At 35.5% G+C, this 15369-nt stretch overlaps 1 protein-coding gene, 1 long non-coding RNA gene and 1 other non-coding gene across 3 annotated transcripts; 2 read left to right on the forward strand and 1 right to left on the reverse strand.

The window, feature by feature from the left end:
* Positions 1–3576: 3576 nt before the first annotated feature.
* LOC127089547 (small nucleolar RNA R71) lies at positions 3577–3683 on the reverse strand. The gene has a single exon (XR_007791127.1). It is a non-coding gene; the product is annotated as a small nucleolar RNA R71 (small nucleolar RNA).
* A 5189-nt stretch (positions 3684–8872) lies between these two features.
* On the forward strand, positions 8873–9714 carry LOC127082907 (uncharacterized). Its single transcript, XM_051023131.1, has one exon. The coding sequence runs from the start codon at positions 9016–9018 to the stop codon at positions 9613–9615; it is 600 nt and encodes a 199-aa protein (XP_050879088.1). The 5' UTR covers positions 8873–9015; the 3' UTR covers positions 9616–9714.
* Positions 9715–12580: 2866 nt separating this feature from the next.
* LOC127087872 (uncharacterized) lies at positions 12581–14735 on the forward strand. Its single transcript, XR_007790069.1, has 2 exons — positions 12581–13699; positions 13808–14735. It is a non-coding gene; the product is annotated as an uncharacterized LOC127087872 (long non-coding RNA).
* The last annotated feature ends 634 nt before the right edge of the window (positions 14736–15369 follow it).

The raw sequence follows: 15369 nt of genomic DNA on the forward strand, positions 1-15369 counted from the left end.
GTGACACAACACTTACAACTCAATGAACACCTTATACCAATGCAATCATCTCAGTGATAATAGCTTGGCTTACAAATTACGTCTAATACAAGACTCATAAAAATACAGCAGTGAAGTATATTGGACAAATAAAATCTTCACGCCTAAAAACCCTTGTCCTGAATGAAGGATTGCCATCCTTTTATATTGCAGCACTTGGGCCTTGTACTTGTATTTTCCTGAATTTTAGGTCACGCGAGTTCCCCTAAATTCCACATCTAGGTTACTAACAAATAGGCTATTTGTTAGGTTCATTAATTGTAGCTTAGTTGTTGGTTTCCTGGATTTTCGCTCAGCTGTTGAATCCCTGAAGAATAGCCTGAGAAAAATGCTGAAACAAAAAAACTAAACAACCTACAATATAGCATACGCTGTCAGGAATGAATGTCACAACATTCAGTTTGACGTCCAAATCATAGACCATATGCTAAGTCTGTTTTTCCTGAAAACAGACAGTACAAGTTTGCTGAACTGTACAAGACCAATCTGTCCATACTTCAGTATCAGTGTACATTAATAAATGTCAAAACATCCAATTTGACATTTACACATAGAGCCTTACATCAGGTCTGTTATCCTCTTGATAAGCAGACTGAGCTGCAAACTGAAATGTAGCAGAAAACCAATCTGCCTATTTTTCAGTATATGCTGTCAATGATGAATGTCATAACATCCAGTTTGACATTCAGTCAGTAGGCCTTATGCCAGGACTGTTATTTCCTTGATAAATAGACTGAGAATAAATACTGAGTTATAGCAGAACACCAACTGTTCTATTCCTCAGTATCTGCTGACAGGGATGAATGTCATAACATTCAGTTTGACATTCAATAAATCTTGTATTAGCTAAACCTGCAGTATACTTTTCAGAATGTCATGACATCAGTCAAGACATCAGAGTACAGCTAGATATTCTAACATATAATGCAGTCAAACAAACATCTCCACAGCATGTCATGACATCAGTCAAGACATTAGAATCCAACTAGTGTTTTACCATACAATGCAGTCAATTAAACATCTACAATTATTTCTCTCCTCCACCTTTTTCTCATGAGCCTCAAGAGAGCTTTGGAGCTCCTATTTTCTCATCGTCGTAAGATCCTTCAATTCCTCAATCGCTTCAACCATATTTTCAAATCTTTGTGTTAAAGAACGCAAGATTTTCGCGACAACATACTACTCTGTAATTGTTTCTCCATATACCTTCACTTGATTCAACAACCAAGTGATTCTCGTTGTGAATTCATGTTGCACACTACGTGTTTGTGGATCAGAACCAGACTCTTCATTCCAAATGTTGGAACTTGGAACTACAAGATTGGTGAATAATGGAGAAAACAATTATAGTGGAGAGAGAGAGAGAGAGAGAGAGAGAGAGAGAGAATTCATGTTGCGAATATTTTCATTTACATTCAAACATACTACAAAGTTGATGATGCCTCCAAGGTATTTATATAAGTATTACAAAAGTGATTGGGACATAATTCACACAATTACATAACTGAAAAAACAGAAAACTCGGGTCCGTAATCTATTACGCAAAACGATTAATCGGTTACAACTGACACAAAATTAATTCTTCTTTCAGTGGTAATCGGTTACGTAAAGATGTTAATCACACTTACAATGTTTTCTCTTTTTCTTCACCTCAAAAGTGACTTTGGCTTTATTGTAACCGGTTACAGTCCCGTATTAACTTGTTAGAAGCATTTGAATTACCCAAAATACTTTTAACATAAAATACATCTTCCATCTATGTTATTTAACGTAACGCAACAAATCATATAGAACAACATTTGAGTTCCAATCGTTGGAAAGGAGATGGTAAGTTTTTTTGATTGGCTTGAATCCATGGAATCGGGATCTGTTGTTTACGTGGATTTTGGGAGCATGACAGCTGTGACGGGAAAAATTGTTAGAGTTTGAATGGGGTTTAGCAAGAGTAGGAAGCAATCCTTTTTGCGGATCATCATGCATGACCCTGTTATTATTGGTGAACTCATCTTCAACTAGATTGAATGTTACAACAACTGAAGATTGTGTGCATGGAACTTATAGAAGGAACTGAAGATTGAATGTTCCTTTCTCTTGCGGTTTACCAACATATGGTAATAAGTGCTAATGTGATTTCTCAATTCAAGTGGATTTCTTGTCAGTCGGGTTGTATTCACACTTATTAGCAAATGTTAATTTTTTATTTTACCTTTAGTCATATTTTCGATTGTGATAATTGCTCTGATTGTATTGTTCTTCGCCATGAGTGAGTAGTCCATTAAGGGTTAAGGGTCACGAGACTTATCTCATAACTATTCGTATGATCTGTCACAAGTCGATTACGAGAGTTTTATTCATGTTTATTTTAATACATGAATCCTATCATTCCAATCCCTGTCAAAAGTAAAGAGTTTTCTGATACCGATCGTAGTCTGAAAGGATATGTATCGGTACCCGAGAACGAGTTTTTAAACGATCGAGTCCAATACAATGAAAGTGATTAGATGATATTGAGAAACTTACCATTTTTATAGCTGCACAAAAGTAAACAATTATCGAAGAATAATCCATTCGTGCGAAAGCATGCGAATTATTCGTCATAGATAGGACAACACGCTGGAGAAAGTAAATGTTGCCCATATTTATCTATTTTCTATAAGTCGTGTCAGAATTCTCATAATATAAGTGAATTGGATCATACGTAGATGTTAGAGTAAGAATCGTGACCCTAAGTCTTGTTTGTTTCATCATATTTTAAGTTATTTTTTAAGTTATTTTTCTTGAAAATGTGCTTTTTAAATAAGTTGTTTTACAAAACCCCAAATTTTGGTCTCTTTAGATATTCAACGATAAAACAGAGTTTTGTACTCAAGACATTGGTCCTTGTTGTTCAATAAAATCTTTTACTACTCTGCACAGTCGTACACTTGCGATGTGTCAAGTTTTTGGCGTCGTTGCTAGAGACCAAGTGTCCTTGATATTGAATTTTTGTATAGTCTATAGACTAAAGTTTTATTTTTATTTTTATTTTGTTGTACCTATCTCTCTACCCTTGTATACGAAGAACACACTCTGTTGAGAATTTAGTCACGCTAGTGAATGAAAGCGAGCGTTTCTTATGTGAGAGACACCAGAATCTAAGATATCAAGAAATGGTTGATCTAGTTGATGATAATAAGCCTCTTAAGGACTATGTGATTCCTACTGAAGAGGAACAACACTGCAGTATTGGGAACCCTCTAATTGCGGCAAATAATTTTGAAATCAAACCATCTTTGATAGGTATGGTGTAACAAAATCAATTTTACGGGGTGCCTTCTGAGAACCCGAATCTTCACTTATTTATCTTTGTTGATAATTGTGGTACTGTAAAGACTAATGGTGTTGATCAAAATTCCATATGCCTATGGTTATTCCCTTTCTCGTTGAGAGATCGTGTGCAGGTTTGGCTTCAATTCTTGCCCGCCAATTCGGTAACTTCCAGGACTCAATTGAATGCGGCCTTCCTTACACAGTATTTTCCTCCAAGAAAAATGACCCAAGTTAGAAATGAGATTAATAATTTTAGGCAGGAAGAGGGGGGGATCTTTGTTTGACGCATGAGAGAGCTATAAGGAATTGTTAAGATTGTGCCCATTTCACAGCCTTGAAAAATGGATGGTTATTCATACTTTCTATAATGGTCTCCTTTACTCCACAAGGATGACCTTAGATGCGGCTTTTGGCGGAACCCTCGTGAACAGCCCCCAAGATGTGGCATATAATTTAATAGAAGAAATGGCTAAGAATCACCACTCATAAGGAAGTGTGCGAGAAGTCTCCACTAAATATACCCCTAAGACCGGTGGACTTTATGAAGTAAGTGTGTTTGACCACATGAACGCGAAGGTGGGTGCTCTCTACCATAAACTTAATAGTTTGAGCATCAGACCTCCCGCACCTGTTCCACCTACCAATGTTTCTTATGCTGCCCTCGCCACACTCTATTGTGAGATATGCGAAATAATTGGGCACACTGATAAAGATTGTCAAATGATCCTCGCCTGAAGATCCATCCAAGAAAATGCTAATTTGGTGAACAAAAACCAGTAGAATAATCTGTATTTTAACACCTACAATCTAGGGTGGTGAGACCACCCAAATTTCTCGTATAGGAACAACCTGAAGGAGAATTGCCATCCAAGGCGCAGCGGAATTTAAAAATTTCTCCATTTAGTGATCCTTACGAATGGGCATGATCAGTGATAGAATCGTTACCTCTTATGACGATTCAAACCTTTGGTGCAGATTTCTTGTAACGATCAAAACCTTGGATACAAATCCACGGAGCGATCACGAATGTTGAACGATGACAACGTCTCTACTCAGTCCACACGAACGGGTTCCTTCAATCTCAGTGCTAGCTGGTACGAATGAAGGCTTTGAGTGAGAGAGAGAGGGAAATGAAATTCCAAGTCTTCACTTGAGTTGAGTCTTTGTCTGAGTGACAATGCTTCTACCCAAGGGTTCTATTTATAAAACCACTTGTGTGGGCTTCAAGCTAAAAAACCCACTTAAGTGTATTTTGGCCCATATCTCATAATATGCCAAAATCACTTAAGTATTTGGTACCTTACCATATTTCGTATTCTACTTAAGTACACCGTACCTTACGATGTTCCTTAGTTACTCTATCTCTCATAAATCCGTCCTTTGTGTGTGACCCTATAGGTTTTCGCGGCGTTGACAATTATATTAAATCACGTATTTAACATAATAAACAGTGAGCGGTATCTAGCAACACATCACTGCTACCCAAGACACGAAAATGTCATGTGATTTGACAAAACCTCATGTGATAATAATTATGTGTATAATTACCCCTTTGCCCTTATGTCTATATTGAACACAAGGTATAGACCGTGTCATCCTTGTCCAGTTCAATATTGGGCCCATAGACATTTATCCTGTTACGCAGGATAGGAAAATTCCATCTAGGTCACTCATGTCCCTCAACATGCTTCGTGGAGTACCTATCAACTGTCTTTATGGTTATCCAGTTACGGACAACGTTGGATCAGCAATAAAGCACTCGACTCTACATCTAGGATCCATAGTGGTTTCAGGTCGAAGAGTGGTATACACAATTATCACCATGAGAATAACTTATGACACTTTGCATAACTTTCTATATAGTATTCTCATAGCGGGTCAATCCGGTATAAATATTACTCTTAATATTCATACCTATGTTTAAGACTTGATAACTCTTTATCCGTGATCCATGAGATGTGATCATCAGTCTACAAACATAATAGTCTCAATGCTTTAATGTTATCCCACTTCACAATAAAGCTCGACTACAGATACTTTAAGAATAATGTCCTTATGTTTAATGTGATCTCATGATTAAGTCATACTTGATACATTAAACGGACTAGCTATTTTAGGGACTTTATTAAACAAACATAATAAAGAAAATGTCTTTTATTATTAATAAATAATTCGATACAAGTACCAAAAGTATTGGCCTCTATGGCTTACACCAACACAACCACCCTCAGAAAGCTATGGGACCACCGGGTTTCCAAAAAGCTATGTCAATTGACCCTAAGAAGTCTAACTTAGAACTTTTGATGGAAAACTTTATGATGATGCAAACTCGTCAAAATGATGAATTTAGAAATTAGAACCTCCTCACTTATGAGGCACTTAGGCAACTAACTACAAAAATTGACAACGTTTCTACCCATAATAAAACGTTGGACACTCAAATCGCCCAAGTTGCACGGCAACAAGCTTCTACTTTCGTCCTTTTAGGATCATTTTCGTGGCTACCTGAGCAAAATCCTAAGGGGAACTTGAATATTGTGACAACCCAAAGCGGTAAGTAAGCGGTTAGTTCTAATTGGAGAGAAAAAGAGGTTGAGGAGAGTGAACCAACACCATCTAAAAATGAGGTTATTGAAGAGGTTGATAAGGAGGCACCATATGTTGCTCCTCCTCCATACAAACCACTCATCCTATTCCCATAAAGGCTTGTAAAGTCTAACATGGTGGCCCAGTTTAAAATGTTTGGGGAACTCCTTAAGAAGATCCACATCAATGTGCCTTTTATCGAGGCATTAACATAAATTCCCTCATATGCTAATTTCCCAAAATAAATTCTTTCTAACAAAAGGAAATTAGAGGACCATAAACTATGGCTATGATTGTTGATAGTAGTGCAATGATTCAAAATATGGTGATCCCTAAGCTTAAAAATCCTAGGAGTTTTTCTATCCCTTGTCAGATAGGCACCATGAACTTTGAGAGAGAACTTTGTGATTTAGGGGCCAACATTAGCCTGATTCCCTTATTTGTATGCGAAAAGCTAGACATGAGTGAGATGAAACCGACAAATGTCTCTTTGCAAATGGAAGATATATCGGTCAAATGCCCAGTAGGTGTGTTAGAGCATGTTTTGGTGAGCGTGGGAGAGTACTATGTGCATGTGGATTTTTGTCATAATGGAGATCGAAGAGGATTCCCAAATCCCGATACTCCTAGTTAAGCCCTTACTAGCTACGATTAGGGCCATCATTGATGTTAATAGAGGGAAGTTGAACTTTGAGGTAGGAGAAGAGAAAATCGAGTTTATATTGGCAAAACTCATGAAAAACCCTTCATTGAAGGATTCTTGTTGTTTAATATATTTGATTGATGCTTTTGTTCAAAAGAGAGCATCAAAGCCTCCTCAGACCAATAAGTTGGAAGAGTGTTTGTTTGATAGCACCAAGGTTGATAAAGAAAACATCAAAGCTAAGGTTTATGGGGAAGTATTTGACACAAGTCCCATTTCCACTAACCAAAGCTTTGAAACGCTTGTTACACAAAGTGGCGAACCTAAACAACAAAAAACTCGACTAGGATTGAACCATTGTAAACCTAAGAAGAAGAAAGGAGTGAAAAAGAAGTTCCATGGAAAACTGAACCTAAAATGTGAGCCTCCACATAGAAGGAGGAATAAAAAGGAAGAAGGATGTATGGCATGGATGAATAAAATTAGTTGGGCCCCAAAAATAGCTAAGGGAGATCCTAGAGTCACAAGTTTGAAGGAAGCACCCTCCTGAGTTTGAGGGTCAAAGAGGTCGAGCTAAACGACCTTACGTGGGAGGCAACCCACGCTTTTCGTACTAATTTGTTTTTTTTTGTTGTTTCATGGCACGATTGATTTTAACAAACAAATTCTTCCTTCCCGTCATACAAGTAGAACGCCCGGAGTCCAAATACCATTCCTCGTTGCACTGAACTGAACCTTTCGTACTCATCATGACATTTTCTTCTAGTTGTAGCCAGTTACAGCTTTTACGAAACCAATTACAACATGTTTTTGCAACATTTTCAAAACTGTTGTTGTTGTTGTCTCGCGAACTACTACTGTTGCATTCCCTTTCTCTAATCATGACCAAGAGTGTATTCTCCTCATCAAACTCTTGTCTTGCAACCTTGGCTTCATCCCCTTGAGATTCCTTGTTCATGTTGCACTCTTTTGCAAATTGAACAAATCTTTTATAATTAAAGCATTGCACATTGCTTTTGTCAATCTTCTTCCTTTCACCTCCAAAGTTGCCTTGACCACCATTTTTCTTGCAACTGCTCTCACCCATTTGACAAGTCAGGTTCTTGTCCTTCTCGTTGAAACAAGCTTGCAAAGCGATCTTCGTCTTAGCCTTATCATTTTTATCTCCTTCATCCTTTTCCCATGAGTCTCAAGAGAGCTTTGCGACTTCTCTTTACTCATCGTCTCAAGATACTTCGATTCCTGAATCGCTACAACCACGTTGTCAAATCTTGTCGTTAATGAATGGAAGATTTCTACGACAACATACAAATTCATGTATGTTTCTCCATATGTCTTCACTTAATTCACTAATGGAGTGATTCTCGTTGTGAAATTGTTGATCATCTCATTTTCCTCCATTTGAATCAATTCAAGTTGACGCTTGTGAGTTTGTAACCTCACCACATTTGCCTTGTCGTCCCTTACGTATGCCTTTTTTAAGATTTCTCACGCTTACTTTGATGATTCACAATCACCAACTTTCTCAAAGTTGTCATCATCTATACATTGATGGATAAAAAATAATGCTTTGAAATATTTCTTCTTATCTTCCTTATGTGTTGCTCACTGTGCATCTGTTGCACCTTTGACAAGAGGATTCACCTCGTTCTTGATTACTTCAAGAACATCTTGGTAGCCAAACAACACTTTCATTTGTTTGCACCATTTGTCGTAATTCTTCGTATCAAGAATGAGTAGGTTTGCAGGGATTCTTTCATTGGAGACAAAATTCATGTTGCACACTAGGTGTTTGTGGATCAGAATTAGGCTCTTGATGCCAAATGTTAGAACTTTGAACCACAAGATTAGTGAATAAAGGAGAAATTGAGTGTGGAGAGGGACAGAAAAATTGAGGGTGAGAATTATCATTAACATTGAAAACAATACATTCAAGATATATAAATGTTAGAACTCTCTGTGACATGTTACTCCACTTAGTTGAATCCAGCATTCATGCCTTTTATACTTATCTTATACCTTAGGGTCCCAAGTTATTGATTGCGTCAAGATATACTCTTAATTTGTTATCCTATACTAGCTAGCGCCAAATTGGAAAATCTAACCTTTCGTGATTCTAAAGATTTTCTCTAATGCATATAATTTTCGATACAATCTCAGCTGAATCATTTAAGATTAATCTAACGATAAAGTATTCACAATAAAAGCACATTGGAGATACTTGACAATTTTATACAATACTATTTAAGTGCTTTCCAATACACTTAACATATATTATATTCACACACAAAAAAAACATTCCAAGTTAGTTTTACTATATAATGTATCACATAGATTCAAAATCAAGCAAACCCAAATACGTTCTTTAGCTTTGATTTCCTCTCCTTTTTCTTCCAAGCACATAACAAGATAGACTTCTAGTTTACTTCAATTTTTCAATGGATACATCCCATATACATGCTTATGTAAACTTCACCTGCGAGCTAAGAATAATACAAGCACGAAACATTGAATTCATCAAGTCCACCAAAAACTTGTTTGCCAGGATTTATCTTCCAATAGGAAACAACAAAAGAATTCAACTCAACAGCAAAAATGTTTCTGCCAAATTAGAACCCTTTTGGGACGAATCTTTTAATCTAGATTGCTCTTGTCCCCAAGAGATCTTGGAAAACCTTAATCAACAAACCCTGGTATTGGAGCTAAGGCAGAAGAAGATGTGGGGCTCACAACTTATTGGAAAAGGTGAAATTCCATGGAAGGTGATTCTTCAATCACAAAACATGGAGTTAAAAAAATGGTTGAAAATGGATTTGAAGAGTGGAAGTGATAGCAAAGAAGTTATGTTGACAACACCAGAAGTGGAAGTAGAGATTAAAGTAAAAGTGTGTTCGGTTGCTGAGATGGAGAAGCAAAATAACAAGAGGTTTAATAATTGGAATGACTGTGGATGTAAAAATGGACATGATCATAATACTTGGTGTAACGCTGAAGATTGTGATATATTTGCGCTTGGTGCGGCTTTGGAGGCTTTTTGATTTTGTTGCAAGAATATGCTATGGACATATATGAACTAACATCAACTAATTTTTGTATCACTATAGTTTTTTTTTTTACAATTATAATGGATATTGATTCTATATGAATATTAGAGTTTGTTTCTTGTTTTATACAAAGATCTTGATTATTTGATTTACCAATCATAGACCTTATGAGAATAGATCTGTTGAAATTATACTATCCTAATAGTTATACATTTGTCATGATGTGATCAATGGAGAATATTCTTTGTGATTTGAATGACCGATGACTCAACACATCATATCATTCTTCATCATGGCACAAGTGTCACTTTGAATTGAGGATAAATGATCATTTATGTTTGGTTTCAAATGATCATTTTAAATTTGAGGTTTAGCTGGTCAACCTTGTTGACTTTACAACGGATGATCATGTCCTCTATTTGGTTGGTAGATTATCATATGCAGGGTTGATCCTGATTTTTTAGAGGTTCAGAACAAATAATAAAAATAGACCCTTAATAAAAAATATATTTTTTAAAAAATAACAATCTTGTATTCTTCAAATAAAAAGATGTTATTGTACTCACTTCTCTATCAAATCTTTGTATTCGTCAGCGTCGACATTAGCTATAACTAGTTCCTCCTCCATCATGAATATTGCGGAAACATTTTCATACGTCTAAATAAATAGTATAAACAGTATTATGATCAACCTTGATATAATTAATCATAAGTTAAAATTACCAAATTAAAATTATAAGCTAGTTATGGTAGAAGTCTTAAACCAGTGAATATCCTTACATAAGCAAGACCTTGTAATGATTATACCTAAATACAATAATAAATTTGTCAAGAAAATAAGATTCAAAACCATTGAAAATGAAAAAAGATCAACATATGATGAAGTTAAAAAAAAATCACGTTCATCTATACATACCATGGTGCATAGAACTCCATTAGAACGTCTTTTGTTGCATCTAAGACAACTTTATCAAAGCTATCAGGGGAGAAAACTATCACATTAGATGGAAGAGAAAGTATCTTCACGATTGTACATATATTAACAATATATTTTATACTAATAATAACACATAAAATAGCAACGCTAACGGAGTGAAGTTTAAAAACATTCAAAACGATATGAAGAGCATAATAAATGACTAACTATTTAGGCAACATATACTATAATATTGATAATCTATACGACATGGATAAAATTGATAAATAATATGGGATGGTTAGATTATACTACTAAGTATTAATTAAAAAGGTATAACAAGGAGGAATAAACCCGTAAACTTTATCATCATGTTTAAAATCAACCTTCAATCGTTTGACCAATGACAAATTCATGTTTATTATCTATTTTATAATTTATTTAATATATATTATACTTTTTTTAAAATAAAATGAGGCCCCTTAATTTGAAGGTTCTGGGCTAAGGACCGTCTTGCCCTTGCTCAAGATCGGCTCTAATCATATGTCTATACAAGATAATCGTAGTTTTTTTTTTATAAAGGGTTAGAAATTATCATAGACATGGATACAAAACTAATTAGAGTATTAATTATTCTTAACTTTATTGCTATTATCAAAATTCAAAAATTAGAGGTTATCAAATCCATAAATTATTTTTTGGTTTAACAAGTACAATTATTGGTAGAAAATTCTCTATTATAACATGACAAGCACGAGAATCTAAATCTTTTAACTTGAGACATTCATAGATATTGTCGGGTTTGAGAGCCAAAACTTTTTGTGTATTCTTGTTACGGGCACTAGTACGGAAAAAGCATATAATGATGGTTGCAAAACACATATAATAACGGTTGTACGTTCGTTGTTAGATAAGGTGTGATTATATGTATGTTGGTTTCCACAACGAGCGTGTGGCCGTTGTTATAGGTAAAGTAGCGTGCTACTTATAACAACGGTTAAATTAAACAACAATTGTGATATTATTTGTTTTTTTAAACTTAAATATTGTTTGAATCATATCATACCAGAAACACTAAGACACCAATTTGTGAGTGAATAACCTTAGAAATAATACTATTTTGTTGTCTTGGTGTATTGTCTCTTGGTGTCTTAACTTTAAACACCTAGAATTTCAAATAAAAATACTTGTGAGTGAATAACCTTAGAAATTCTAATTTACAATAGATTATGAATCAAGAATATAAAATACTTACTTGTTATTTTACACTTATACCTTCTTGATATTCTTCATATGAAGTAGACACTTGTGTTACTTAAGAACAAGAATCTACGCACAGAAGATAAAAAAAAAGATAAGAGAGAATCTAAGTAAAAATAGAAATAAAATATTCATGAAATCTCAATGGCTGGAGAAAAAGGTAAGCAATTATTCACAATATCCAATATAATCAAAGTCAGATTCCGAAAGGCAAAGCTTCCTAAGAGGCATAGTCTTCAAGGCATATTGTACGTTATCCAAGATTTCTTCTTATAAAAACAGACGTTTGTATAACCATCCAGATCACATTACTATTTATCTAAAATGGGTAAACCAAAATAGTATAAGGCTCAAAAGAAGGAATATGAGAAGGAGTGAATTATGATCAAAATCGTACACTAGAATGCACAAGTGGTGACTTATATGTGATAGATAGTAATGAGGTCTATTTTGAATTGGGTCGATGGCCTATCCAAAACAGTTTCCCCAAAAGTTTGTCGTGGCATGGCATACAGAAAACCTTTCAAGAGACTAGGTCAGGCTTTCTATGTTGGGGTCCTGATATAGATTAATGGAAGAGATTCGGAGAACATATGCATTAAATGATAGCCTCATCATTGAGACGTTTTGCAATATTTTCATACATGTGACCTTAGGTTCATAGGTTAAGGTGTGACGCTTTCCCGTAGGATGCTCGAGTGCACTTAAGTATCGCTATATTTTTTAGGCGAGATCTGATCGTTATTTTTCAACTTCCCATTTTCTTTCATACTGGATTGTTGATTTATCCCTCTTGTTCTACAATATAAAGATTATTTTTACTTTTAAAATGATTTTCTCTCTTTCTTACAACTGAGACATGTTTTCTTCTCACAAACCCTTACTTCCTCCTCTAAGCTTTGGTGACCTCTGATTCTGCCACCTTCTCTTTGTTTTTGCATTTCCTGATTCACCATCACTTTTGAGTTTCACTTGCCTTTAACCATTTCTTCACTTCGCCTCTTTATTCAGGTACCATATATACCCCATTTTCTTACATTTATTGCTTCATTTTCTTGTCTTTTCTATGGCCAATATAGAAAATATATCTTTCTACATGATAAACAAACGTGTTGGTGGGGATTCTTCATCATCTACAATATTTGAAAACCCATATGTTCCACATGCTTCCCTTAAGAAGTTAATCGACCCAACCCTAATTTTGTCGTGCTTAGCAATATGTCTAGGTATGGAGAGAGTTCTATATAGAGTGGTGATGGACCCTTTGGTGCCTCTTGTGAAGGGAGTACTAATGGATCTTTTGCAGGAAATGAAGAGACGAAATTTGGTAACCTTGATATGAGGGATGTGTTTATCTGTTTTCCTTCCTCTGTCAAGGCTAACATAGATATGAAATATTCTATAGTTGCTCAGAATGAGTGAAGGCTCTTTATTATATTAACATTTTTAGGATGGTGCATGGTTGGGGCCCTAGTAGTGTAGAAAGTAGGGATCACCTTAGTTTTTGAGCTAATATGCATTTTCTGATCGGTATTATCTTTTTCATGGCCGTCAGAAAGACATGGGTTAATGGGAGCGTGCAAGTTTGGTGGATCTGGCAGACATCAGTTTGTACCGGTGGGTGGACCCTAAACTAGTTGGGACTATATCCTTCTACGATATAGGGATAAAGTGGAGGATGCTCGTGTATAATTAGGTTCGTCCAATTTGATTGGATGGTTTCAAATTTCGACTGCGTAAGAGGATCTTCAGTTACTTTGATAGGAATTATATCCCTTTTTATGAATGCACCTTTTCCCAGCTGAAATTCAGGTTTCCCTTCAACAGGTTTAAGGAAGGGTGATAAGGCACTTAAATATTTCCCCTTCCGAGATCCATTTGGATGTCTAGGCTTTTGTTAAGGTATTTCAGTACTTGTGGGAAATTGAAATTCATACATGTTTCTAATATTCCTTTAACGTTTGATAACTATCTTTGATCTTTTATGCATATACCACGGCGTCCATAAAGAAAGTCTTTAGGAGGAAGGTTATGGAGCCAACTGACATGCTATAGACTCCTCTTCCTACTCTAACTTCAACTTGAGCGGAGGTTATTGAGGAACAGACTCTTGCACACACTGAGGCTTTGCTCACTGCTCTGACCCAACTGGCTCAAGAAGAAAGGAGGAGAAAAAATCCCAATGACCTATCTATTTCGGCAACCAAAAATAACAACAAACAACACTTGGACAAGGAACCTGCCTAAGAAGGAGGTCCAAACAATATATTCAAATCATTTGGTCTTGGTGTTATAGGGATCACTATTGTCAGTGCTCAAAATTCTCCACTCAAGTTTCCAACCACTCTCCCTTCCCAAGTACCTAGCACTTTGCAGAAAGCACGTGCATGCGCCTCTCAATAGGATCTCTTATATCCAAGGCCTTTTTGACATAGGCAAAGTAGAGATGGTAGCAGAGACGTTTTTTTTAATGTTTTGAGGTTCTTCATTAATGACTCAGGTAGCTGATGGTCGTGGAAAAACACTTTCTCCAGGTAAACCTTCTAAAGAGAAGGAGCAATTGAAGGGAAAGAACAAAAATGCTTCCTATGAATGCACTTAGCTACAAGAAAATAAGTTCAGACTTTAGAATGATGTGGAGAGGTTGTGTAGTCTTCAAAAGGAGGTGGATTCATGTCGCAGTGCAAATAGCAAGTGCAATATAATTGTATCCACAAAGATTGGTAATGTTTTACAGATTTTTCAACAGTTTGATGATTCTAAGCAAAAGGTTATTAAGATTAGTTTGTTTGTAAAAATTAGATGACAAAAATAAGTAGAGATTTTCGTGTTAACAGTGATAAAATTTGTTGGGTTTTTTTCATCATCCTTAGCCTCATGTATCACCATTGGTCAATAATATGCTCTTCCATACAAATATTAATACTTCCATCTATTGCTCTTATCAAAGCTCATCTTCGTTTCAATGGCGTGAGATCATTTGTATTACCTAATAGACGGTGTCTCGCACTTTTAACCAATACAACATCATTAAGTTCCGACGATAAATGCAAATATTAATGCACTCTTTCACCAATACTTTTATTCATGTGAATATTAAACCTTACTTTATCTCGAGGCATTAGCATCAAATAGATGAAGACTTGGATTTAGTAACAACGACACCTCTCGAATGTTAAGTTATACCCGGATAACATGTTTTAGGTATCTAATCCAAAACAAGCATTAATAGCGAAGAATCCTCAATATTAAAGCTTAAGTAGAATTACATAAAATGTCATTGATGTAATAAATAGATGAGTATAATGATAGATACACCTAACCACATAAAATTATAATTAGCTAGCTTCCTCGTTGAAGGTTTATGGTTAAACCCTAAGAAAGTGCTTGAGTAACAACTGTAGCGATTCCTCGAGCAGCATTTCCCCCATAGATCTTCCTCTCATTATTCCTCTTGTTCAGATTTAAGGCAAACCTACTTTCTTTATGTACTACCTTGCAAATATTAATGCACTCTTTCACCAATACTTTTATTCATGTGAATATTAAACCTTACTTTATCTCGAGGCATT

The sequence above is a fragment of the Lathyrus oleraceus genome, chromosome 5, assembly GCF_024323335.1.
Source record: "Lathyrus oleraceus cultivar Zhongwan6 chromosome 5, CAAS_Psat_ZW6_1.0, whole genome shotgun sequence".
Lineage (NCBI taxonomy): Eukaryota > Viridiplantae > Streptophyta > Magnoliopsida > Fabales > Fabaceae > Lathyrus > Lathyrus oleraceus.